Raw genomic sequence first — 26797 nt, 5'->3', positions numbered from 1 at the left:
AGCCATAAGACAATTTCATCATAGCCAAACAAAGCAATTCTGAAGATTGATTTGTTCAGGAAAAAAAACACCTGATGTGATACTGCCTCTAGAACAACACAGTGATGCTGATAGCTTTTAAGAATAGATCCACTGGTGACATAAAAGGGTATTAAGGCTAGTACAGGAGCAAAAATGTTCTTTGGGTTTGCCTTCTAATCAAAAAGATGCTAATGTGATGCTAATTAGAGTTCTTTGAAAGCCAACCAATGATTGTTTATTTAGCTGTTTAAAAAACAACTTGCCCTATCCAAGGCCTGGGATAACCTCACATGGGCTCTCCAATCTCATGACAATCGGCTGTTCTGGCAACTCGTGGGCCAGGGCCTCAGTGGCACTCAATCTGCTCCAAACCCCACCATTAATATGGAATCTTGGGTTGATCATTTTTCCAAAGTTTTCTGTGACTCCAACCTGCCACCTGATGGGAATGAAGAATTGTTAACACCCAGGTCTCCCCACTGGTCCCCTGTCAAAGAAAATGAAATCAGAGAACTCATTTGCAACTCCGACAGGGCCTGGCCCTGATGGTCTTCCACCAGAAATCTTTCAAAAATTTGCCGACTACTGGGCCCCTCTCTTTGCTTCTCTTTTTACCAAAATAAATTCCAGTGGTTCCATTCCTGCCTCCTGGAAAGAAGCAGTAGTCATTCCGATTTTCAAAAAAGGTGACCCAAACCTCCCCACCAACTACAGACCTATCAGCCCCCTTTCTGTCCCTGGAAAAATCTATGCCAGCCATTTTAGATCCGAATTAGTGGAGTGGTCAGCTACCAAAGTGGGGCCAGAACAGATTGGTTTTATGACTGGAAAGTCCACTCTCGATCATGCCCTGGCCCTCTACCATCTAGCGGCAAAATACACCTGTGCCAAACAGAGCAAGCTCTATACCGCCTTTCTTGATCAGCAAGCCGCTTTCGACTCCATCCCCAGAACTCGATTATAGAAAAAACTATCAGATATGGGAATGGACTCTAGACTGTTGTATCTTATTCGTAACCTTCACACTAATACTGGCTGCCGAATCCGCGATGCTTGGGATGGGAAGACACCATGTATGTGAATACAACAGTCAGTGGAACACGTTCTCCTCTTTTGTGAGCAACATAACCATCTCAGAGAATGGTACATATTTCCTCTCATGGGGGCGAGCAAGATTTACAGTCCTGCAACAATAGTGCACATTCTTTTATTATGATTATGCCAATAAAGGTATTTGATTTGATTTAGCTGTTTAAAAGCTAAAGCTTTCCCTCACCTACTTGCTAGTTCTACAGTAAGTTTCATTTGCAGTCAGAGGAGAAGGCTGCAGAAAAGAAAGGGAACCCATGTGCTCCTGCAAGAAGCTTGTGGGCTAGTTCAAGCAAGAAAACAGCATGGGAAGCAGCTACCAACATTTCCTTAGATTTTTATGGCAAGCTATGCCTGCTTGCTCTGAGCTAACATATGCTCCATCCTTCCTTTCTTTCTGTAGCTTGGGGGGAAAGGCTGGCTGTTCTTACCTGACTGGGGCTGAGGGTGCATCCTGTGGAAGAACAAAAGGAAGACATAGAAAATGAAGGCCGAGGCTCCAAAGATGGTTCCACAGACCAGGAAACTGTAACTCCCCTGGTCGTGAATGATCTGCCACAAAGGAAAACATTGGTTTTAGGTAGTTTAGAGACAGGCCCTACAAAGCACTAAACTAATTAGGGAAGCCCATGGGGCTTAGTAGGTTCAAAGCCGGAGGAATGACAATGCTTGACTGAAGTAACATTTGCCATGGCAAGGGAGTTCAGCCACAGGGTTTGACCTCCAGGCAGACATCATCTGTTTCCCAAGGGGCTTGACTTCCAATGAAGGGAGTACGCGTGAGTTGGCGGGAGGGGCAGCCCTGGCAGTGTGTCTAAATCTTATAGACAGATGTGATTAAACTAAATGGTTCTATGGGAAAGAACAAGACAGGGAAGGCTACACAGTGGCATTCTTCAAGACAGAAAATAATTAAAAGTGCCACTGAATGACCTGGGGTGGTTCCATGATAGATGCAGGTTCTCAAATTTTTCCTTCTGAGGATAGTAGGCATGCCCCCCCCCCCGGCCATAACAAATCCAATTATTGGTTGCTATTCATCTCAACCTGTCTTGGAAAACAAAATTTTCTAGGGCCCCTATAAACAATGAGAAATATTTCCACAAATAACATCCCTTTTTGTGAGAAAAGTGCTCACATTATTTTGAAGGTGATAACATATTTTATGTTATCTTGGGAATATGTTCAAGACCTATCTTCTCATGTGATTGTGAGATTCAGCCCTGATTGGCAGCGGAAGGGTTGCAGATCAAGAACATATACATAGAACTTACCGATCCTACCAGCAACTGCAGGACCATCTCTCCAAGTCCTGCTCCTGTCACCAACACAGTAGTGGCACAGCCTAAAATGAAAAAAGTTACATCACTGCTCTCAACTGTAACAAGCAGACAAAATGAAGACTACTGGGTAATTATTGCAGGGTGCTTGTTTGTTCAGTTTCTATAACAAGTGAATCTTAATTTTTAAAAAATAACAATGTTTGAGCCCAGTGGCACCTTAAGACCAACCAAGTTTTATTCCAGGTATGAGCTTTTGTGTGCGCTCTTCATCCGATACAGAAGTGTGTGTGCACACAAAAGGTTACACGTTGACTAAAGCTTGGGCTTAAAGGTGCCACTGGACTCAAACTTTGTTCTGATGCTTCAGACCAACTCGACTTTGCGCCTGAATATATCTATCTTTAATAAAAGCAAGTATGTCTTCCTTCCCATTAGACAAAGTTTCTCCCATCCAGACTGTGGCAGGAGATGTGGTGACTACAACAGAACAGAGGAGGATATTCAACATGGGTGGTAGAAATCAGTGGTATAAGCTTCCTTCTGCTAAGGCGGACAAATTGTGTCTTCTTATAAACTATGTGGTTTGCATTAGTTTTGTGAAAAAAAATGGTAGAAGCACAGTTGAACCCAGGGAATTGTTGCATTTCGAACGGAAGATGCAGATTTCATTTTTGAGATGCAGGCTCAGTTTAGACATCATATGAAATCATACTTTAAATACTACTTATGCCTAATTGATCACCCCAAACACAGGCCCATTAACTATCCAACCAGGATCCTTGCTTGTAAGCCTTAGAACATTTCTGCAACCAGATGGATTTCTGCCTCTGGAGCAGGAGTTTCTTACCATGGCAGCCTAAAGTATTGCTCAGAGACTTAAAGTAGCAAGGTAAACCATGGTTTTGCATTGTGTCTAAATTAAACCACAGAATCACCACCTGGGTTTAGATAGGATGTTTGTTCACCTCTACCCTGATTTCACACACTATTTGGTGGCAAATCTGGATATAGCACAATGTTTACTATTACCAAGAAGTCACAAACAATTCCTACTCCCTGCCAAATGTACCTGTCTGTTGTATTCATATACATGTTGTCTTGTGTAGACCTTAAACACTTCATGTGTGATGTACGTAACCTTCAGAGTCCTGTTTTGTAAAGCACAAAAATAACCCCACCTACCAAGGCTGCCAATTAGGCCTCCATAAGGAATGCTCTTGGCTGGCCAGTGCTCAAGGAATAAGGCATGCTGTTGGCCTAAAATTGGCATTATAAGAAAGACAGAAAACTCAGCTCTGGGCAGGCAAAGGTCCACCTTAGTGGTGGCTGTCGGCGCTATTCATGATGGAAGGAAGCAGGTTTAGAAATCCGGTTTACCTTTGTACTGGAGGATGTCTTCCGTGTAGGCCAGCACACTGGGAAAAGTGCTGCTAAGAAACAAGCCCAGGGATGCCGTCCCCACAAATAAGAAGACCACACTGTAGGAAAAGATCAGCAGCAGGAAGAACGTGATGAGCACCCCGACCTGCAGTAACACACCAGGGAGGAGGAGGAGGAGCAAAGGTTTGGGCCTTGTCTCAAAAGATGAACACACTTATAAAAATAAATCCAGAAAATGGCCCAGTCCAGCCTTGCCTCTGCAAAAATGGTTTTTGTGCTTAAGCATTTCTCAGCATCCAAACAATGACTTCAGAGTACCCAGAATGCCTCACTGAAGCTTTGTGTTCAAGCAAAGAAAGTGGGCTGTGTGGCAGGAATTAATTTCAACTGCTACCACCTGGGAAAAGCAGCAGACATGAATACTCCTTAATTTACAGGTATGAAACCCAGGGGAGTATATTAGGTGCTCTGGCAGACTCTGCTGGAGTAAAAAAAATCATGCCATTTCCCTGCATCCCTGCATTGTCTTACTTTTAAATAAGGGCCAGGGCAGACAGACACCAGGAAGCAGCTCAGGTGTTGTGAAAGCTCCTTGAGCCCTCCAGCACAGATCTGAAGGCTTCAGGTATGCTAAAGACACACAGCTCTGCAGCCGCTGCTGCAGCAGAGAAGCTGGCAGGAGCCTCACTCTCCTGGCCAGCTGACTAAACTGCTCCACCAGTGCAGCAGCCGCCTGTCTCTCGCAAGTGGTTGCAAGGCACTTCAGTTAGGCAGACTCTTTCATGCCCCACAGCTGTTTGGCGGGGGTGGGGGGGGGCAGGGGGGGCAGATGAGGTGGGAGCCAAAGAAAACTCCTCCACCAGGAAGTCTAGCTGTGGTGCATCAGCCCTTGTTTGGGAAGCGTGCTCATCTTGGCCCTAACCAGGCAAATAGGTTATTTCAAGATTGTTTCTGCCCACGGGTATCCCTTCTTCATCGCTAGATATAACTGCCAGCAAGGACAGCACACCCCCACAGCAATGCAGGGCGTGAATTGTGAGCTGCTGTTAAAGACAGGGGTCCAGCCTAAGAGTAAGAGACTGATGCTCCACACCTGGTGTTTTAGAAGTCAAAGTGTATGCACCTACAGAAAGCAGGTGACAACCTGGACCGCCAAGGCTTGTGTATGTGCCGGCACTTGCAGGCAGCGAAGAAAAGTTGCAATCCAGATGCACCAGTCCCCTCAAAAGGGCCATCGGGATTTCTTTCAGACTCTCATGGCATTTCTTTCATTCCTATGCACACCTTTTCTTAAGCATGTGCTGGGAAACCCTTGAGCAATTCTAGCTTTACAGCATTTAACACAGACCCTAAGAACAAGGCCACGCTATGTGCATCTTGGTTGATTCTCACTCTACCCTCTTAACAAGGGAGTGATTGAAAGTATTTCTGTGTTCCTGGTCTGACCTCAGAGAGGACAGCAGGGCAGGGGCCAGTATTCATGTCGGAGGAAGGGGCCAGGCTCCCCTCCTGACAAGCAGGACAGACCAGGGCAGGAATTCCGAACAAACTCTGCTGGATCAGGCTGGAGGTTCTTTTAGTCCAGCATCCTGTATCCCATTAGCAGCCAACTAGAATTGGTCTTGGTACTCGGTTTCCTGCCCTAATAGGGTGCAAGTGTTGGGATGTTTGGCCCAGCCACTTCCCATTATCTTGGTTTCTTGTAGAGTTTTTATAATAATTGTAACAAGTTGGTGGTGGCAGCTCCAAAGGATTTAGTTTACTTGTTCACTCATTAAGATGGATGCATATGAAGTGGCACCAAAATGCCAGCATTAGCAGAGATGCTGGAATACAAGAATGCTGCCGGGGACAGGCTCTCGCTGACTAAGGGAGAAAACGTGAAATTTATCCACACTGTTTTTTAAATATGGCTACCTGTCAGAACAAGGAGAAAGAAAAAAAGTGGGCTGCATCCAGCAATATGTCACAAAACAAAAGGAAAAAATACCAAGTGATAAGGCATTGGTTTATTTTACAAAGTCCCCATACAGTTCGCAGTGTACTCTTTGTCAGGGGGGATCAGAACAATCGTCTGGTGCTGGAACTATCCACTGCAAATAAATTCTTTACCTGTCAGAACAACTCCTAAGAAACCATGAGAATGAAAAAATCTAAGGATGTGAAGGTAATTTTGTTAAAGAGTCTTCACACCAGACTACAATTCCCAAGGAAGGAACACCATGTTAGTCTAATCAGTTTATATTACAAATCAGTGCTCCGTATTGGTAGGGGATGCAGCGTAGTGTAGCTTCCAAAGTAGGAAGCCGAGTACTAATGGTCTCAGAGCTGCTTGCTGCCCCAGGAGCTCAGGAGGAGCCAATCAGCCTGTTTTGTACAGTCCCTTATCTTGGCTGCCTTGGAACTATCCGAGAAAGAGTTGGCCTTACCACATTGATGAAAACCATAGTTGCTGGCTTCATTCTGTAGGACACGGGGATGGAGATGAGTCTGCCCATTGTGATGAACCCCCAGAAGAGGCTGGGCAGATATCCAGCCATCTTATGTCCCACTGAGAGAGGTTCCTCCACAGCATAACTGTACACAAAACCCGAATACTCGCCCTACAAGAGAAACAAAGAATACTTGGCATTAGATTTGCATCACGGTCTTTGCAGCGCTAAGTGAGGCCCTTGGGTGCTAGATAGCATCCTTAGCAAAGTCCAAGGAAGACTGACTGGGTTAAAGCATCAGAAGGAGCTATGGTGATCCTTTAACTCGAAGGTCTTCGGTTCAACATAATCTGAGGAAATAAGGAAAATAAAGGGAGCAAGGGCACTTGCAACCTTGGATTAACAGCCCAATAAATAAGAGCAACCACTAGATGCTATATGCCAGAAGGAGCTGATACCCAAAGGCAAGAACAAATTCAGGAAAGAATGGATAGTCTGTTCAGTCTTAGCATGAACTGCACAAGCATTGAGTATTCCAGTAAATATCTGCCAACCATTATTTGCTGGAAAAGCATACAGCAAGCCAATCACTGAAATGTCTATCATTTGTTTCTTGGCTCATGAGGTGCATAGTTCTCAGACACAAAGCACAGTAGCTGCTTGCCTCATACCAGTTCTCTGCTACTTGTCCTTACCATAATCCCATCAGTCATGAAGAGGAGAAGGGCTCCCGTCACATGGACAGCAAAGTAGGAGCAAGGAACGCCTCTGAAGTTCTTGCTTTGGCAGCATCCAAAGAGGTCACCATGCCCTGGATAAAAAAACAATACCATGCAAGTAAACCTTGCTGAACGTTCTTGACCAGCCAGGATCTCGCTGCATGTGTAACAATGATTTGTCCTGCCATAGGTTCTGAGAATTAGCAATGATTCTAGTGACATCTCTGCCTTTGAAGACGTTCTGCAAGTTTTTTCTGGTTCAAAAGGGAAGGGATAGTTCAGTTCTGCATCAAAATGGAGGCTGAGAAACATGTCTTTGTGTTAAAGACTTAGATCTGTTACCACTCACAACTCTAGCACTAGTCTGATTATGACATCAGATTCCAGGACAGACTTGACCCTTGTTAGATAAGGACATCAGAAGGGAGTACAATGCAGAATATGTGCTTCAGAAAGCCTGGATAAGACCTTTATCCCCCACCCTTGAGTGTGTATGAGAATACACTTGTTTCTTTAGCTCCCCAATGTTCCAGAGCTACGAAGGTGTGCATGAGGAATTGTTAGTTCTCAGTGACGCTTCCCCAAAAATCCTGGTTCAGCAAGTCCACACAAATTTAGTTCAGGCAGCAGGTGATGAAGGCCATTGCCATCCCATTGTGCTTGTGGGTCTCCTAAGTGCTGTTTAGTCAGAAAAGCAACCAAAAAAGAAACTGGCAAAACCTTTCTCGTAACCAACTTGCCCCTTTGTTTTCAGATAGAACAGTAAGAGAATACAAAAACTCGGACACAAATTCTCTCACCCTGTCTAGGGCCAGTATAGGCCATGGGAAATCTATGCAGGTAAATGAGTGCTTCTCTGTGTTTATAAATCAAGTAAGCTTGGAACTGGATTAACGGATGATGTTCCATCAGGCCTCTTATGCTGCGTGAAATTTTCAGATCGTTCCACCATATGGGGTTTGCCAGCCATGCTGATCCCATGATTTCCCTGCCTCCCATAAAAACCACCAGGAACTGGCCTTGTTGCAGCATAGATGGGAGAGCCCCTGATGTATGCACATAAACGTATCTGTCAGTATGTGCCATGTATATGCACTGTTTAATATTCTTGACGTGTACATGCCCGTACAAACGTATCGGAAAGCCGTTAAATGCTATAGCAACATCACCAGATAAACAGATTTAAACACACATACATACACATTTCTTCTGTCAAGATTGTAGTAATTATACTCTTGGCACATACTGACTGCTTTTCATCTTCAAACCATTTCTATGCAAGGCTATAATGGCTCTCCTTTTTCCTCATGGGAGTTATTGGAATACAGGGAAACAGACTCATTCTTATTATGAGGCCCAGTTTTCTCTTTCTCACCACTGACACAAAGCAGCTATGAAATCCCATTCTAAATTAGCAGTGGATTCTCTGTGGACAGGCATCAATAGCAATGCTGAATGCAGTACATAATACCTAAGATTCCTGCTACACTGCAAAGTCAGCGAATACCAGTAAAGGTGGACCAAACAGAAGCCGTAGCCTGCTTAAGTAACTTTAACAGAAACTAAAAGGCAACCAACATTCTTTGTATTCTTGGATACAGTGAGTCAACCGACTTGGAACTACTTGGGTTTCTTCACCCAGAGGAGGGTTTTGACAAGACTGGATTTCTAAAGAGGCCATCTGAGCAGGTCACCTCAGGCAGTAGGCTGGAGTGGGTGGCAACGTCCATCTTGCCCCCTGCTGCTGCACCTCTCCAAGAATTGGATGAGGTGATCCTTTCAACCTCCTCGCTCCCCCAAGCCTCCGTAAAAAGCAGCACAGCAAGTACACACACCAAAACTCCCACAAAATTTCATCTTCTCACAAGACTCTGGCCACCATTTCTGGCTGCCAGTTACCAAGATGACGGTTGAATTCTAGAGAGGGAGTAATCTGAGAGGTGTCAAACTCATTCGTTACAAGGGCTGGATCTGACATAGATGTTACTTTGTTGAGCCGGACCATGCATGTCAAAAAATGCAATGCCAGGTACAAGAAAAACAGACTTTATAAAGGACACAGGGAATTAATGAGTATTTTTTAAATTAATAATTAAATCTCTCTTTTTTTGTCAAAACACAAACCAAAGCTATTGATTTACTGGGGAATCCACAAACGACCCAATAAATGTATTTAATCATGTATAAACATACAAGACTAGGGTTTTTTTTTTTTAATAAAAAGGAGGGTATCTTGCATTTCCATATAATGTTACTTTAATATACATAGCACTTTTAAGAGACAGATCATCTTCCTTGCAAGTAAATAGGGTAGTTTTTTAGCACCCCATCATACACCCAGCATCAGCAGCCAAATATGGACAAGATCCAACTCTTGCTTGTTTCCTTTGTGATGGTCCAGGCTGAGACACTGGCCCAGAATGACCCAGACAATTAGGTCCGGGGTGGGGGTGGGGGTGGTAAGGTGTGTGTATGTTTGAATCTGGCTCTCCCAGATCCCCTCTTGCATTTCCCACGGAATCGGAAGGGCTGAGAGGAAGACTTGTCAGAAATGCTGTTTCCAAAATCTCCAAGGGTTGCTTCTTGTCCTCCCATAACCCCTTTTCCTTCCTGAGCTGAGAACAGGTATCGGGGAGGAGTGAGATTGCCATGCCCCACCCTCTAGCAATTTATTTTCTATTTCTTATCTGAAGAAGTATACATGCATATGAAAGCTTATATTTCTTGAATAAAACTTTGTTGATCTTAAAGGTGCTTCGTTTTTCTATATCCTGACAGCTACAAGTACACACACCTCACTCTGTATTCCTGCTCACCTCACCTCCCCACCCAGCTTCCTGCCTTCTCTCCCTCACAACAGTTCTTTGTGGGCCAGATAAGAGCACTGGTGGGCCAGTTCCAGCCCTCGGGCCATACATTTAACCCCCCTGCTCTAGAGGGCACGCATGCACTGTGGGCAGTGAAGAGGCAAGCAGAGTGGTATGTTGGGACAGAGGCTACTATCACCACAGGCACCAACACCTTGAATTCTCATTGTGATCTGGAACTAGTATTATAGCTACCAAGAGGAATGATAAAGTGGTTAATCCCCACCCTTTTTTGAGCCTGTGGGCCCCTTTGGCATTCTGACAGTCACAATTACAAAATGGCTGCCACAAGAGGCAGAGCCAGTCACAGAATGTGTCAGGGAATGAGGCCAAGCATAACTCTAGTAGTGACTCTTCAACATTTCAGGCAGCAGCTCTATTTCAGAATCATAGAATAATAGAGTTGGAAGGGACCTCATGGGTCATCTAGTCCAACCCCCTACACTATGCAGGACACTCACATCCCTATCGCTCATCTCCTGTAATCTGCCACCCCTTTGCAGGAGGCCTTTTTAAGTGAACATATTTAAAACATTTTCTTGCACACACTCAGTTTCACTGCATGACTAAAGGTAAGACGCTTGTACTGTGGTGGTGGCTGCTGCCAAAGCAACTTGAAAAAAATCGCCACAGCCAATCCTGTTTCTTAATGGACAACTGGAAGCCCTGCTGACAACCCCCCCATGTGGGCCTTGGCAGTCACCAGGAAAGGTGTCAGTATGACATTAACGTGGCCCTCAGGAAGCCTGTGTGCAGTTCCTTGTTCTGCCACTGCTTTTCTGCATGCCTTGAGCACTTGCTTATACGCATCTAGATTAAGGAACATTCCAGCATTCAGGGCTCAATTCATACAACCCTAGAACAACTCCTTTTGGTCAGAAACAAACAGAGCTCAGGGATCAAGTTACAGTCCATTATTGAAACACAGCACCCTTTTGAGTTTTATTCCCACGTACACCCATAAGCGGGCATAGCAATTCTCACCTATTTCTGGCTGAATTTTGGGTGAGGAAGTAGAAGAATCATCCTTGTCAATTGCCCGTGTTTCCATGGCCAGTTCATCGGCTGGCAGCAGTGGGGGGCTGCTGCTCTGACAGCAGGGCACCAGCCTTTCCTTGTAGAGCAAAAGAAACACTGCAAAGGGGACCGGCAGCTAGAAAACAACAAGGAAAGGCAGGTCAGTTATGCACAGATTGTGTTGGGCACCCCCCAGGTGGAAGCTGTGATGCTGGCCCAAGAAAACATTCAGAAAAACAGTCCACCTCTTTGGCACCTTCCGTCCGTCCGTCTGCCTGCCTCATCAGAGGAAGGCTCACATTTAGAAGGACATTTGGAAGGTGTGGTTTGTCTGTAAGGATGCAAAAGCAGTTGCAGCAGCTAGTTTTTCTACATAACTGATTGAAGAACATCACTGTCTCAGACATATTGTGTTTTTCCAGCCTAGCAAGCAAGTGAAAAAACTCTGTGCTGACACCACTCTGCTACAGGATGGACACCAACATCACTGTTGGCGAAGAACTTACACCCACTTCTCCCCCCCCCCGAAAGGAACCAAACAGTGGCTCATGACATTATTTTACTTCCTCAATTAGTCCTCAGAACAACCAATCAGTCAACTGGATTAGGCTGGGAGACAAAGATTAGCCCAAGGTAGCCCAAGGAGCTTCCACTGCAGAGTGGAGACTCAAACCCACGTCTGACATTCTAACCACTGCATCCCACAAGTCACACCCACCTTCTCCAAAGACAGAAGGAATTTGATGCATGAAGCACTTATGCACATGAATGCCTCTGACATGCAATGGATTGGGGATGTAGCATTAGTGTAGAGCTACTGTCTTGCTTCCTCATTGTCTTAGTATGCTGGGCTCTCGAGAAATTGTGCTGAAAGGCTCAAACCTAGCATAGAATCTGTCTGATGTTTTCAGTAGAATTCCTGCCACCATAGTGTGATTTATTTCGTTTCCTCACCAGCTGGGGTTTCAAAGAATCAAAATGGAGGAATACCTACATTGGTAGGCAACATTGCTCTCTGTCCTGATCAGGGCCTATTCTGCACACAATAGGTAATGCACTTTCAATGCACTTTAGAAGAAGATTTTCCTGTTCTGCACAGGAAAATCCAGCTACCAAAGCACATTGAAAGTGCATTATCCTATGTGTGCTGAATGGGCCCTGGATAGCCCAGGCTAGCTGTATCTCTTCAGTTCTTGTATACTGGCCAAGGCCAGCATTTGGATGGGAGACCACCAGGAAATACAGGGTTGCTATGGAGAAGCAAGCAATGTCAAACCATCTCTGAATGCTTCTGGCCTTGAAAACTCTTCAGGGTTGCTGTTAAGTTGGCTGCAACACGATGGCAAAAAAAGCTTTCCACTCTGCCAGCAGGTGGCAGTCTAGCACCACCACTGTCAACCACACTGGCCTTCATTTTCCTGGCAGGCAGCACACTATGGGGGCACAGAATCAGAGGTGACAGTTGTGTTGTTGGCTCCCATCTAGACTGGCACAGAACACCTCAGGCCCACAGGCAGGAGACCTCCCAGAATTACAACTGATCTCCAGAGTAGAAATGACAAGTTTGGTGCAGGGACTCTCCACTATTAAACCCTGCTGGGTCCTTCCTGGCATCTACCCCCAAATCCCCAGGAGTTGGCAGCCCTAAAGGCCTGCTCGCAGTTCCAGGGAACAGCCCCCCTGGTGTTCTGCCTGCCCTGGCACCAACTGACTTAGTTGCCTGAAACGTAAGGCTGCCTTTTAAAGGTCTAGCGGGATGTCCTTTTTGTAGCGGAGGAGGTATATGAGAAGAATTCAATAATGTGAATTGAAGCCGTCTTCCTCCTCCCTCCCCTCCCCTCCCCCACTTGGCTGCATAAGCCAAGACATTCATAATTAACGGCTGGTGGCTTCGTGTTTGTTTCCCCTCCTGTCTGTGAGTTAGCAGGAGTCGCAACTCCACATTTCCTGGCTTTTGTTGGCTCAAAGTATTCTTTCAACCTATGGAGCCTTCTCTCCCTTTCTGTCTGCCCCCCCCCCGCCCCCAGCTGAATTCATTTAAGAGGACTCTATTGTTCCCAGAACAATAGGTGCAAGAACAGCCAGCTCTGACCCATGGATTTTGCTAATAGTCAGAATCCTTCCGGAGGTCAGAAGCAGTTTGTGTGAAGGACAAGTTTACCACAGAAAAAGGAGAGTAGCATAACAGATTCACCTTTCCCCAGTCACAGTGGATAGTACAGGACCAAAACGGCAGCCCTTTGGACTTGCCTTGGGCAGGTTAATGTCTCAGCCCCATTTCCCTTCTGTACAAGGTGGTTAGTGACCTACCTTGCAGACTGTTCTGAGGTTGAAAAGTTAAGGAAGGTAAAGCATTACAAAACGACTGAGGCGGCTTACAGAATATTCTGAATCCTCCTTGAGACAGAAAAGATACCTGAATTATACACAAGAACCCTTATTCAATCAGGATCCATGTGTTTGGGAAAGGGAAGCAGACATAGCATCTGCTTGGTACTCTGAAGGTTGTAGGTCCAACCCCTGATATTTCCACTTAAAAGGATCCAATAGATTTCTACCAGAGACTCTAGAGAGCCACTACCTGTCAGAGCAGATGACACAGACCTTGACAAACCCCTGGTTTGGCTCATTACAAGCCCAGCTTCACATATGAGAACCCAAATTGATTGGCTCTCTTTGAGCCATTACTATTAAGAATACTTGGGGGGTGGGTTTCTAGTCATAAATAAGCAAAGAGAAATAGTGTCAGCTGCCCCACAAACATTACTTTCACTTGCACAGTCAGGCAATTTATCCTGGAATGACTGCAGCATTTTGCTGAACTGGGTCAAAATATTAGCCCTGTTCAAAAGCTAAAGCAGCAAGGAGGCAGGGTCAAGAAAATCTTTGCTGAGATTTTGTTCGGTGATTTTCACAAAAAAAAATACAATTAAAAAAAATACAATTCAGATGTCACAGCACCTGCAGGCACATGCAGGCCAAAGGGTTTTCAAAAAACATCTGGGTTTGTCCAAATGAATGAGTGGAGAAAAGATGCCCTTCTAAAGCTGGCCAGTCTTTTCTGCACCATCTCAGAGTATCATGAGGCAATCAAACATCTGGCTGACGGTGCACAGGGTGGACTCTGAAACTGCCCTCAGAAAGCAACCCGGATATAACCTACCAAACTACTTACGATTTGCTGCTGGCAGTCTGCAGCGTTCAGCTGCCCAGTCCACTTCCTGAGTCCTGAGCCTATGACTGGCAGGAGGTGGCTTGGGAAGGCATGCTTTGCCCATTCCCTCTAAAGCAAACTCAGAGCATCCTCCTGATCCACTTTGCTCACACACACAAAACAAGTCCATGACTTTATTTGTTTTACTTCTGGGACTGACTAACTGGGACTGAAAAGCGGCTTACCATTTTATACTCACAACAACTCATGACTGGCTCAGAGACAACCAGCGACTTCCATGGCAGAGTGGGGACTCCAACCTGGGCCACCCAGTTCCTAACCACGATATGAGGCTAGATCTTACTTGTCATATTTTAGAAGTATAAACAGTGCCCCAAATGCATTTACCTAGGTAAGGATATACACAGGATGTTCAGACTTCGACCTGGGCCACTGAGAGTTCCTTTGCATGTAGACTAACCCCACTGACTAATGTTATGTTATGTCTGTCTGTCTGTCTCTCTCACACACCCCCCCCCCGCATCCTGACTAGGACTCAAGACCCACTGAACAGAGAGAGGGACATGAAAAGTAATATAATTAAGAGCTCCAAGATGTGGAAAACATTATGGGAAAGACTGAAATCCAAGCGCCATTCCGCACTCGTTCAAAATAGCACAATGGTTACAAATTGAAATCGCTACAGTTTTGCTGTTATGCACAACGTCGTTGACAATCTGCAACACTCCTGAAACCGATCTGCAAAAAGCGCTTCGTTGTAGCACTTTCAGGGAAATCCCAAAAAGTGGATTCACCCTCCAGAAAGCGCTACACTCTTGCAACCAATCAGCAACACTAGCGGGAAAGTTCTGTGCGTTACCATTGTTGCGGTTTCTACAAAGTCCCTCCCCGTAGCTCTCTCCTCTGATCTTCTGGCGAAGCGATCGCCATTTTTTTTTCTCGGAGCGAGCAGAGATCAACGCACCGGCGAGCCTTCGTTTACCCAGCGAGGCTTCCCTGGCTGCAGTCCCTCCCCAGAGCTGTTTTAAGGGTTTGAAAAGAGGAAAGAGCACAGGTCTTCAGCTAACTTCCATTTCCGTAGCACGTTTTTGCCCTGCCTTTGCTTACAAACAGTGCACAATGCATGGTTATGTCTTCTCCATTTTGTTCTTTCCGAGAGCGTTTGACTGGGAGCTTCCGTGGCAAATCGGAGTCCTTCTGCTCCTATCCCCACACTCTCTAACCATTCCACCAGGCTGGCTCTCTCAAGGCAACTGACCCAGAGGCCCAACCATCCCTGATCAGAGACCCCCGAGGCTGAGGCAGCTGTTACTCGACCCAGCAGGGGCCCAGCTGCAAGTCAAGAGAAAGCATTCGCAAGGCTGCAAGGCAGAACAAATGCTGATGGATGTATCGGCTTGCGAAGGCATGTTTTCAACAGTGCTGAGAGCAAGGTGCACTGGTCCAACATGCTAAAGAAAACCCCCTCCAAGCCTCACTCAGGTTCATCCCCAGAACTTGCTTTGGCTAGCAAGACTCGGGGCCTGGTGCATGCTACTCAAAAGTCCTCTGAAAAGCAAGAAGTGTGATTGAGCACGTCCAGAATGCTTTCTTCTCTTCCTCGCTGCAGCTGCACCCCTGGGATGGGGGAACGAGGTCTGGAAAGGTGAACAGCAGTTTGCACGAGCTGAACAAAGGCTGAATTAGTCCCTTCCCTGCTCCTTCCAGCCTGCCCCTCAGAGTGCAACTCCCCTACTGCACAGATCTCATCTGTCTGTGACTCTATCCTTGTGTTTTACCTTTTCCAACAGCAAAGAAAAAGGCTGATGAGGCTCATTTGGCTTCTGTGGCTTGGTTCATCTGCCAAGACACACAGAGGCAGGGCCAAGGGGTTTTATTGCAGGATCTTACTACTTGGCATGCTTTGCTTTAGGGTGACATACTGAACCTGCTGCTATTCTGTTTAACGAGAGGCTTTGGCTTGGGGCTTGCCAGCAGAAGCAAGCCTAAACAAACAGCAAAATCAAAATCATTTCATGGCTTCATGCCCTGCCCGCAATTGTCAGTAGAGCCTAACTTTTGCACTGACGTAGCACTTGTTGAAAAGCTAACAGTATACCAGGAAGCTGCCTTGGTGTAGCGGATAAAAGCCGAGGCCTCTAATCTGGTCAAGTGGATTTGATTCCCCACTCTTCCCTCACGTGCAGCCAGCTGGGTTATCTTGGGCCAGTCACAGTTCTCTCTGAGCTCTCTCAGCCCCACCTACCTCACAGGGTTTTTGTTTCTTTTTGGAAAGAGGAAGGGAAAGCAATTTTAAGTTGCTTTGAGACTCCTTCAGGGAGTGAAAAGCGGGGGTATAAAGACCAACTCTTCCTGAAGGTGATTGTTGTTTCACCCACATGACAGTGTTTTCACACTCGGCCTGTTGTGTGAGCAAGGGCTGGGTTCTCCAGACAACTTTCACATAGAAGTATAAGCCCTTTGGTGGTATGAAGCAGCATGTATCGGGAGCATGTGCTAACGCGACCCTCCCCACATGCATGCTCTCCATTTCATCTGCACAGGATCCCACCCGTTTCCTGCTTCAGTGTAGCAGATACTGAAGAAGGATGGAGCCCTATTCTAATGAAACAGTGGCCACGCATATTGGGAGGACTGTGGATAGCATGCATACAACTGCAATGCCTGGAATGAGTTTTCGACCTTCCCCTTTCACTTTGACCATTTATGCACAAGAAACTTCACTGCCCCAGCTCCCGGGCAGGAGCACAAATCAGAGGCGGATGAGGTGCCCAGGGCCAAATGCTCCCCCATGTGGGTGCAGAAAGAGGTGGGGCAACCTGCCACAACTAAAACTCTAGCCTACAGCATGGCATGAAACCTCCAGTGCATAAATGGCCTTTGGGCTGCACTGAGTCTTGTGTGGCTGCATCCTGCTCACCATGACAAGCAGATAGGAAACAAATTCCCTGACCAAGCATTGCATGCAATTTTAAAGCACCAGTCATGTTTGACCAAGCATATAGGAAGTGATGGAGCAATGGATGCAGGAGAATGCTAAATGCCCTGCTTATTTAAGGGTGAGCCCCGGTTGTAATTTTTTCCTAGGCCATCTGCTTCTGATTATCGGCAGGAAAAATGGTACCGCATATGTCCTGTGATCTGTCACTCTTTGTTCTCATTTAGTATTTCTTCTCTGAACACAGAAGAACACCGGCATTTTGAGGGAGAGTGGCTCCTTTCTCCACCTGTGCATGTTTGTTCCAGCATGGACACTGAGCATGGCTGCATACGGACTGCATTGGGAAGTGGGAATGCTAGAAAAATAACACAATCAATCACATGGACAGAGCCAACACGAATACAAGTCATACATATGTAGGGTCAGTGCCTGCACTGTGAGAAATGCATATGTGCCCTTGTGTTGCATGCAGAAGGCTATCATGTTCAAGAGAATGTTTTTACCTTGTTAAAACAGATGCAAGCCCATTTTTTTTCATTTGGCTGGCAAAAAATCTTTCATGGCTTTTCTTCTTGTGCCACCATTATGCAAATGGTCTTCCCCATTTCCCATCTCTCATCTCAGGGCCTCCCCACCCAGATTTTGGGTACTTTCTTCCACATCCTGCAGCCAATCTGTTGAGTTTGCATGACTATTATATTACATTCAGGTTACTTTAGCAACATAAGTTGCTAAACCTTATTTTAGATTTTGGGGTGGGGGAGGGTGAGACGGGGAGAAATATGTATAGTTTAGAGCCAGAGAAAGCTATAAAGTAAAGTGAAGTGGAGCCAAACCAATCAAAACCCAAGGCAGAGCCAAAGGCAGCAATAGAAACTGTGCTGGCCTCCCCTCTGCTTCTCACGCTACACTTTTCTACTTGAGTGGAACACACATCTTGTGTCAATTGAGAATGGCCGCTGTTTGCATGAATCACATGGAAGCAGCCATCGAAGGATAAATAGGCCCTGATACCTGGAAAATGCCATGATAAATCCAGCGGGTGCAGAGGGTCTTCTTAGGTGAACATGATATAACATTCACAATGGACAAAGAAAGGATCACAGGGCCTGACGGAGTCCTTTAGAGACATTTTCCCTATCTTCAGCCTTGTCTAGATCTGCTCCAGGTTCTGGTACCCTGGAGCTATAATACAGTATGAATTGGCCATTTAAATGTTACCATCCCTGAAAGAGGAACAGGCAATGTTTACAACTTATAGGCCCCTGGCAACTGACGTAGCACTGAGCTGGTTTTGCACTGTACCCTAGGACAAGACGTTGCATGAATGGATTCATTCTTTCTACTTCCTTGTGCAGGTTACATTTTGACAAGACACGCCTGGTTCCAGTTTTATACTTTTTGCATCTGTCAGATCTTTTACTGTCTTGCAATACAAGTCACTGTTTTCTATACTCTCATGAAGCCCCATGTGCACATTTTGCCACACAATTAGGCCCCAGCTGCATCTATACTTGGAACCCTGTGACTGATCTCCTTGGAAATGAAGCTGGGAGGCAAAAATCTGTTTGCAGCACTGGTAGTAGAGGAGGGTGGATATAAGTCACGGAGGCCATGCCTGCAATCCACGCTCCCTCCCTTCCCCAAGGGCCTTTCTCACCAATTGGCAAGAAAGATACAGAACATTTGCACTTCCCTTAAACCAAGGGGAAGGACAAGGTTTCTGCACATTTCTTGCCTATAAGTGACTTGGATGGCCCACACTAGCCTGATTCCATCAGGTTTCAAGAGCTAAGCCAGGGGTTGGTCCTGGTCATTTGGATGGAAGAGCACTAAGGAAGACAAGGATCACTAGCAGAGGCAAGAAATGGCAAAGCGCCTCTGCTCATCCATTATTATTATTTCATTATTATTTTCCATCCTCTCTCCGAGGGTTCAGGGTGGATTACAAAGAAGACAAACTCACTCATGTAAAACAGAATACAAAAATAGGGATTTAAATTAAATAAGTTTAAAACATTAAAACCAAAAGTGAAATACTAAATTTGCCTGACTCTCTTGGCCGTATGGGACGGACGTGGGGGCAGGGCCATAAAACACTCTTTAATTGAAGTAGAGTTTGGTGGATTTCTGCTAGGGAGGCCAGTGGATTTCAGCTGTCATTTCAGGCCTCAGCCATAGACCTGGCAGAACAGCCCTGTGGTCCCACAGGGCTCTGGACTCATTTGGCAAAGTGTTCCACTAGGTCTTGGCCCTGACTGAGGCCAGTTAAGCCACTTGGGGCTGAGGATCCTAAGCAAGTTTTGCTCACAAGATTTTAAGGCTCTTTGGGGTCATACAGGGAGAGGGAGTCCCATTGGTACGAAGATCCCAAACTGTTTAAGGCTTTGAAGGTGATGACCAAATCCTTGAATTTTATTCCATCTTCTATCTGGAGCCAGTGTAGTTGGGAGAACACAGGTCATGTACGTGCCCTCCACTGGTCCCAGTGAGCATTCATGCAGCTGCGTTCTGGACCAGTTAAGGTTTCTGGAGCAGCTTCAAGGGCAGCTCTGTGCAGAGCAAGTTGCAGTAATCTAGTCTGAAGGTGACCGTTGCATGGATCAATGTGTTGCAAAATATTCTTGAAGCTCTCATCTTAAAATCTCTACATGGTCAGCATGTTTAAAGTGACACGTCTCATCTCTTTCCTACCACTCCGCTCACTCCCTCTTGCCTGCTGCTACCATCCTGGGCTAAGTACTTGTGAGGAAGACTTTATCTGGAATTGACTACCTCTTCTCCTGGGGTGTTCCAGGGGAGGAACTCTTTCAGCCAGCAAACTTGAACATCAGAGCAAGCCTCCTTCATAGCACTGAATGTTAAGCCCTGCTTGACTAAGCACACCTGAGTCTAGTCAGTGCCTAAATGAGAAACAGGGAACCTTTGTATATCCCATCAGATTCCATAAAAGGAAGTGCAATATAAAGTAATCAATAAAAATCTCCCAGCATGCCATGTACTTTGCTCTTAGGAGAAAAGCCCAGATAACACACTCCACCGTTCCCCCCCCATTTAACAAATAATCAATTGTTTAGAACTAAAGAGCTATGTTTCCAGTGCCTGCCATTCAAATTTTTAAAATGACTGTCACCTGCTACATTACAATAACCATAGCTTAAAACAAGAACAGTTGAGATCAAAGCCTGTTTTTAGCTTCTCTTCTAATAGTGCTCTCAAGAAGCTTCTCCCACATTGCAACAGCTTGGTGTAGCGGTTAAGATGGAGAACCAGGTGGCTGACCTGGGGCTAGTCACGGTTCCCTCAGAGTTCTCTCAGCCTCACCCACCTCACAGGGTGTCTGTTGTGGGGAGAGGAAGGGTAGGCAACTGTAAGCCACTTTGAGACTCCTTTGGGTAGAGAAAAGCGGCATATAAGAACCAGCTCTTCTTCTCTCCATGTAATCTCTACCACCCCTTCATCAATTCTCTGTCACTAACAGCATTTGTGTAATGGTGAAGGGGGGAGGCTTGTGTTCTCTTCCTCAGTTGTGAGAAACGCCTTTCAGCTGATGAGGAATAAACAAAAATGAAAATAAAAGGTTTCATCCCCCCCCTCCCCACATACACACACTCTTTTAAAGTCCTTTGGCACAAGCGGTGGGAACTGCAATATTTGGATCAGGTGCTCCTTGGTGGCACTATGGTGTTTGCCCAAGGGAGGATGCTGCTGTCACAGGGGCATTGAATATGGAAGCGCACAAAGGTTTCCAGAATGGTTACATCTGACATTTTGCTTCACCAATAGGTTCTGGAAGCAAACTGACTGGGGGAGGACAGCAAATGGGTTAATTTCAAAGAAAATCACACAAAGTCCTGTTTCTGCTGATGGGAACCCTCCAGTTTAAGGCCACGCTCCAAAGTGAAGCTCAAAGAAAGGTTTTGTTTCAGATGCCTTTTTCTTTGACCAGGAGACTGCTGCTGAACTTCCAGCGGCCCAGATAGGCTGCTCCTGCAGTTGCTCAAGGACCTGCTACCCAGAGCCACACATCTGTTATGTCCTCTTTCCTCACCAGCAGTATTTAGCCGCTGAGTGTGCTTTATTATGCCTGGCCCTGTGCCGGACGCCTGCGAGGAGCTGCAGCAGCTCCAGGCTGCCTGATTCACTTTGCTCACTAAACTGCTTTCTGACTTTTCATTTACCATTTTGAAAACATGCTTAATTAATTCCATACTCAAAAGAAAACACTATCAGTATCAATGCATTTCCTTTTGATCCTATTTCTGGATCAAGCAGAGCCCTGGGGAAGGGTCTGGATCACCACATGCTCGCCCTGCCGCTGCAGGTGAAGACAAACCGGCAGTCCTTGAGTAGTGAGTGGAGAACTGGGGAGGCCCAGGCTGCTTTTCAGCCATAGGTTTTCCTGTGCCTCAGCTTCCAAACCGGAGAACTTGTTTCGGAGCTTTCAAACAAAGTTGTGTTGCTACAGTCATGTTTCTAGGTTTTCCCAGCTCTCAGTATGCTGTTTCACAAACCTGCTTCACTCTGATTCCCCCCCCCCAAAAAAAATAAAACCCCAACACAGTCCAAGTGCTTCTGCATGCCACCGGGAAGGAGCAGGGCACATTTTCCTCCTCTGCAAAACCTCCACCCACATTAGCTCCATCTTCCCTGACACCAGTCTCTGGTGAGAGCCTCTTTCTCCTTCTGTGCAATTGGAAGACATTTAAAAACGGCAACCAAACCACTCTTGTGGTGGATTTGTGTGGGTTTTATGCTTTTGTTGTTGTTTTTACTGTTGTTCTTCGCCATGAGCCGGCAGGCTGGGAGTGGCGGACTAAAATGTAATAATAAACAAACACACACAGAATGCATCTAATTTTGAATAACATCAAAAATGTGCATTACAAATCCATAATATAAGGCTACAGACAGACAGGGGGTATTTTCCTATAAACCTGGAGGGTCTCTACCCCCAGGGTAATAGAAAAATAGAAAAAGGACTTTCTAAATCCCCAAACCAAGTTTCATGAGTCATCAGCTCTTAATGATCTTTTGCCAGTCATCTATTCCAAATATTAATAGAATCATTATAAGCCATGCCTGAAGGAAAGGAAAAAAGGGGGGATGCTGTGGTGGTGACCAGGCCCCCTAAAGCCAAAGTGGAGATGCTGCACTGTGTATTGTGGAAGAGAAAAGTCGGGAGGGGGGGGAGAGCAAAGTGCACAGAAAACACCCTTGTGTGAACGTTCTGTTACCAGCATTCATGTATTTGCATTTGCAGCAGAGACTAAAGCAACACAAGGGATATATGCTGTGAGGGAAAATGTCTTTGGTTCCTACCCCTGTTTATTCATGAAGCTTTTTGGGTTTCCTTGGAGCAGCCACTTACTCAGGCTAACCCACCTCACAGGGCTAATGTGAGGAGAAAGTGGAGGAGAAAAGAACTGTTTATGCTGCCCTGAGGTCCTAGGAGGAATGGAAATTAGAGAGACTTAGAGAAATGGCAACAGACCTGCACATTCTCTATTTGGATGAGTGTAGACAATTCCAACTTGAATCCAGCCCAGGAAGAAGAAGAGTTGGTTCTTATATGCCACATTTCTCTACCTGAAGGAGGCTCAAAGCGGCTTACAGTCACCTTCCCTTTCCTCTCCCTACAACAGACCCTCTGTGAGGTGGGTGAGGCTGAGAGAGCCCTGATATTACTGCTTGGTCAGAACAGTTTTATCAGTGCCATGGCAAGCCCAAGGACACCCAGCTGGCTGCATGTGGGGGAGTGTGGAATCAAATCCGGCTCGCCAGATTAGAAGTTCGCACTCCTCCTAACCACTACCCCAAGCTGGCTGGAACAAGGAGCAGTCAGCCTTGCCGTGGGCTGATTGGCTGGCCTCTGTGACAATCAGCCTCCCCTTGCCCTCTACTGTCTCATCTCTTTGTCCAGGGTACTGAACAGCTGGCCCAGGCCATTCCCCTTAGTGGCCACAAGCATGCTTCCAGTTCATTTTTAATGCCTCCATTGCATTCTTGACATTTGATTCAAGTCCTGTCACACCACAAAGACCAACAACATTTCCAGGGGGTGAGTTTCCAAGAATCAGCGCTCCCTTCATCTGATATGGGAGGAGCACCTGTTGTATCTGACAAAGGGAGTTTGGAACTTGAATCGAGCTGTTCTACTGCAGACAATCATGGCTATGTCACATTTCATTCTTGCTATTTACAAGTGCTAAATAACTATTCAAACTCAGGAGCATAACACATGCCCAAGTTCTGTTTGATAAACAATACAGGGGACACTCGGATGCCTGTTCTGTTTGTTTCATACAGGGAGAGATAAAACCCATTCTGGAATCAGATAGGGTTCAGGGATCGACAGAGGAATGAGAACTAGGAGAAGCAGAGTTTGCCCAACAGCAACAACAAAAGGCTCTGCTTGCTCCAGGAGGTACATCTGTTTTCACTCTGCTTTACTGCTGCTTACATTGTTCCTCTCCATCACTAAATTCATTTGTTACGAGAGCAGCCTTCCCTTTTCTTTAAGCAAAGTACAGGCATTTCTCTTGTTCCCACCAACTCCATTTATTTTGCTCGACAACATCAGAGTTGGGAAGCAAGTGAGCTATTCTAATATTGCCGGAGCCCCACTGAAAATAGAAGCTCCAACTCCCACCAAAGCGCTCAAAAGCTCTGTAGTGGCTGGAGAGCACTAAAAATCGTGTAAACTATATTGCAGTAGAGATCTTTAAGAGGAGGAGGTAAATGAGGTCAGAGACCACCCAAATGAATCCTCCCTGAAATAAAACTTTGCCCAGTCTCCCCAGAGAAGCTACGGCACACTCACAGCTGTTGATGGTGCAATTTGGTGGCATCCAAATACATGAGCCTGTTTTGTGAAACAGAGAACCAGATGCCATCATTCATAATATTATTCACAATGTCTCCCTCAGATACTCTCAATGAGGCATTCACAGGATTCCCAAGCTGGCCCCATCCAGGCAGTTTTCAGGGCCACAGTAGGCTTACCATCTGCCTGACCATGGCGGGTAGGCTTACCCTCATGTGTCCTCTGAGCAGCAGGAGAAGAAGGGTGGAAGGAATGACCTAACAGCCTCCTCACAGTGTTCTAGAAATTTCCCCAATCTCCATGGCGATCACCAGAAATGACTGTACTGTCTGCAATGCTCCTTAGGCTCCATCCCACAAAGTGCCCAGGCTCTGCAGCCAGAGGACTAAATAAATAAAATAAATAATATTTGTATGCCGCTCCATCTGTGTTAGCTCAGGGTAGTTAACAACACTTCAAAACAAGACACTGTAAACCAGTGGTCCCCAACCACCGGGCCGCGGCTCCCTCCCTCCGCCCCCCCCCCGGCAGTAAGAAACTTCCCATACCGCAAGCAAATCGGCCGCAAAAGCGGCCAATTAGCTTGTGGCCCGGTAAGCTTCTTTTTCTGGGAGGGGGGGAGAAGGAATCAGGGTCGCGCATGCGCAATGTGTATGTGCTGCCGGGCCACACATGCATGTTTGCACCATGCATGGCCGCAAACGCGCATGTGCAGCCGCACATGCACGCATATGCAGAAGTGACACACATACGCGTTTGCAGCCGTGTATGGTGCAAACGCGCATGCACAGCATGCACGGCTGGGCGATTGCCTTCCCCACTGCCGCTGGTCCGCAGCCTTAAAAAGGTTGCGGACCACTGCTGTAAACAATAAAACCAATAAAACAACAAAGCCCTCATATGAAAAACCACCTCCTGTTATTGTTCCCCTATGAGGGTTGGTCAGAGTTTGGAGGGGTCCCTACTGCTGGACTGGGTTTAGCTAAGGCTGTTGCCCCCAGCTATGACCCTGCTATCCCTGCCCACTGACCAGGAGCCAAACCCCACACCCTCCTTCTGGCCTCCATCTGCCAAAAAGGGTATGGGAATCCCTCCTGGGAAGGGAGGAGTATGAGGGGGTGGGCGGAAGTGGGGTCAGAGGACAGCGGCAGAAGCTGCTTCCTGCCAAAATCTGCTGCTTCCTCACCTTACCTCCATGTAGAGCCAACCAAGAATACAGCAAAGGTAAGCACCCTGTGAAGAAACAGTAGGCAGGGCCACTAGTTCAAATTTACACACAGGGAATAAAAGCTTAAATGTCCCCAAGATGACAAGCGGGATCAGTTCAGTCAACATCCGTGGTTAAAGCACACAACTGGACATTCCAGGCAGAAAGAGAAGCCAGACACTCACCTTACTGTTGCCGGAGGAGAGTGAAGTCCCTTCATATGACTTCTCCGAATCAGTACTGATTCCCAAAGAATTGGCCCTGGGTTTTCTCCAAGAGATATTTAAATGCTTATCTACTTTAAAAGCACTTCAATAAGCTTCTTCATAGATAATGGAATCCCTACCAGAAGGGTCAACTGTAAAAAGCTGACTGTGTTTTTTCGTACAGGTTTTAGAGACAGACAGCACTGATCGTCTGTGTTCAGTTTTAGCCAACTCTGGGCTACAGCCACTGCTTAAATGGACTGCAACCGAAATAGGACTATTCCTCTGAATATTTCATATTCTTAGATAGCTAACCATCCTTGCTATTTTTTTAAAGGTGTTTAGGTCTTCTAGACTCTGTTGAACACTGTTTTTCTTGATTATTCTCTCCCATACCTTGGAGTTAAATCTGAGCTTTTATGTAACATATTCAAGATAACATCTGCAGTGATATAATAAGATTCCTAAATAGCAGTTTTCCACTTCCTGCCCTCCCACTAGTGTTTAAGCTCTATATTCATGGTACAATTGGAACTTTAAAAGAGTCTAGAAACAGTTCCTTCTATTTTGCTTTGAGTAATCTTTTAATGGATGAGAGGAACCTTTAACTCAGCATCATCATCCAAATAATTGGTTTAACATACCAGTTTTAATGAGCACATACTCTTGTCAATCTCTGAGCATTGAGAGACAGGCTTGACTTTGTTCTCCAAGAATGAGCTAAATAATTTGTAGATTCTTTGTAGCTTTAAATGTGGCATCCTTTCCTATGGCCCATAATAGCCTCTGAGCTGTAGTCAGAAAGCTATTTTGTGTTTCTTTTTGGATTCTTGTGAAATAATGTTTTGCATTCTAGAATAAATCTTTTGTTTATTAGCCGCTAGGTTATTCAACGTGCTAGCCAAACTATCACAACAGATTGCTGAACTGTGTTAACGCATGATATAATTAATGGGACAGGTAGGCTGGATACTCACCTGGGTTAAATAAAAAATATGTGCACAAAGCCCTATTAGTTTAATTCATGGCTGTGAACTTCCAGAAACTGCCACCCAGCCTGGGAGCAAAGAAAGAATGGCAAGGGCTGACAGAGTTATGCTTCAGACCAAAGCCCTGTGGGTTTAGTCTTATTTGCAAGCATTAGACTTCATTCTGTGGCGATTCCTCAGAAGTACTCTCAGGACTCTTAATACCAGTCTCAGATACACAGATCTGGTAAGTATATGCTGTGTAACAGTTAAGACGGGTGAGAGCTACAAGAGCTGCACAGGTGAGCCACACAGTTCAATTCTACCTGCCAGTTAAGGCTTTTAAGGTCCACCAAACCAGCTGCTATGGGGGTTGCTAGTGGAATATTACTCTGCTGCTTCTAATGCAGGGAGCTGCTTCTAATGACTCTTAAAATTAGGCTTGCCAGGTCCCCAGCATCCCCAATCCTGAGCCTCATGTTCAGCTATTTAGCATATTTTTATCCTACCCTTCTTCCAAAGAGCTCAGGATAGTGGACTGGTCTCCCTGCCTCCATTTTATCCTCACAATAACCCTGTGAGGTAGGTTAGACTGAAACAGAGTGATGGGCCCAATGTCATGGGAGAGTAGGGATTGGACCCGTGATCTTTCAGAGCCGAGCCAGA

At 45.9% G+C, this 26797-nt stretch overlaps 2 protein-coding genes across 2 annotated transcripts in view; one reads left to right on the top strand and one right to left on the bottom strand.

Annotated features, from left to right (window-relative positions):
• Nucleotides 1-1613, top strand: part of ELK4 (ETS transcription factor ELK4) — a 29211-nt gene extending 27598 nt beyond the window's left edge. The window contains exon 8 of the transcript XR_013230465.1: nucleotides 1514-1613. The gene's annotated coding sequence lies outside the window, so the exon portion shown is untranslated. The remainder of the gene's footprint in view (nucleotides 1-1513) is intronic.
• Nucleotides 1-26797, bottom strand: part of SLC60A1 (solute carrier family 60 member 1) — a 59533-nt gene that overhangs the window by 1515 nt on the left and 31221 nt on the right. Inside the window, exons 4-9 of the mRNA XM_077334734.1 lie at nucleotides 10776-10944; nucleotides 6901-7016; nucleotides 6203-6376; nucleotides 3771-3918; nucleotides 2385-2455; nucleotides 1542-1662 (exon numbers count right to left, since the gene is read on the bottom strand). Coding sequence (XP_077190849.1) covers nucleotides 1542-1662; nucleotides 2385-2455; nucleotides 3771-3918; nucleotides 6203-6376; nucleotides 6901-7016; nucleotides 10776-10944 — 799 coding nt within the window. The remainder of the gene's footprint in view (nucleotides 1-1541; nucleotides 1663-2384; nucleotides 2456-3770; nucleotides 3919-6202; nucleotides 6377-6900; nucleotides 7017-10775; nucleotides 10945-26797) is intronic.

This window comes from Paroedura picta, chromosome 4, assembly GCF_049243985.1.
Source record: "Paroedura picta isolate Pp20150507F chromosome 4, Ppicta_v3.0, whole genome shotgun sequence".
Classification (NCBI taxonomy): domain Eukaryota; kingdom Metazoa; phylum Chordata; class Lepidosauria; order Squamata; family Gekkonidae; genus Paroedura; species Paroedura picta.
Note: the sequence above shows the minus strand (reverse complement) of the source record. Positions and strands in the feature narration are given on the sequence as shown.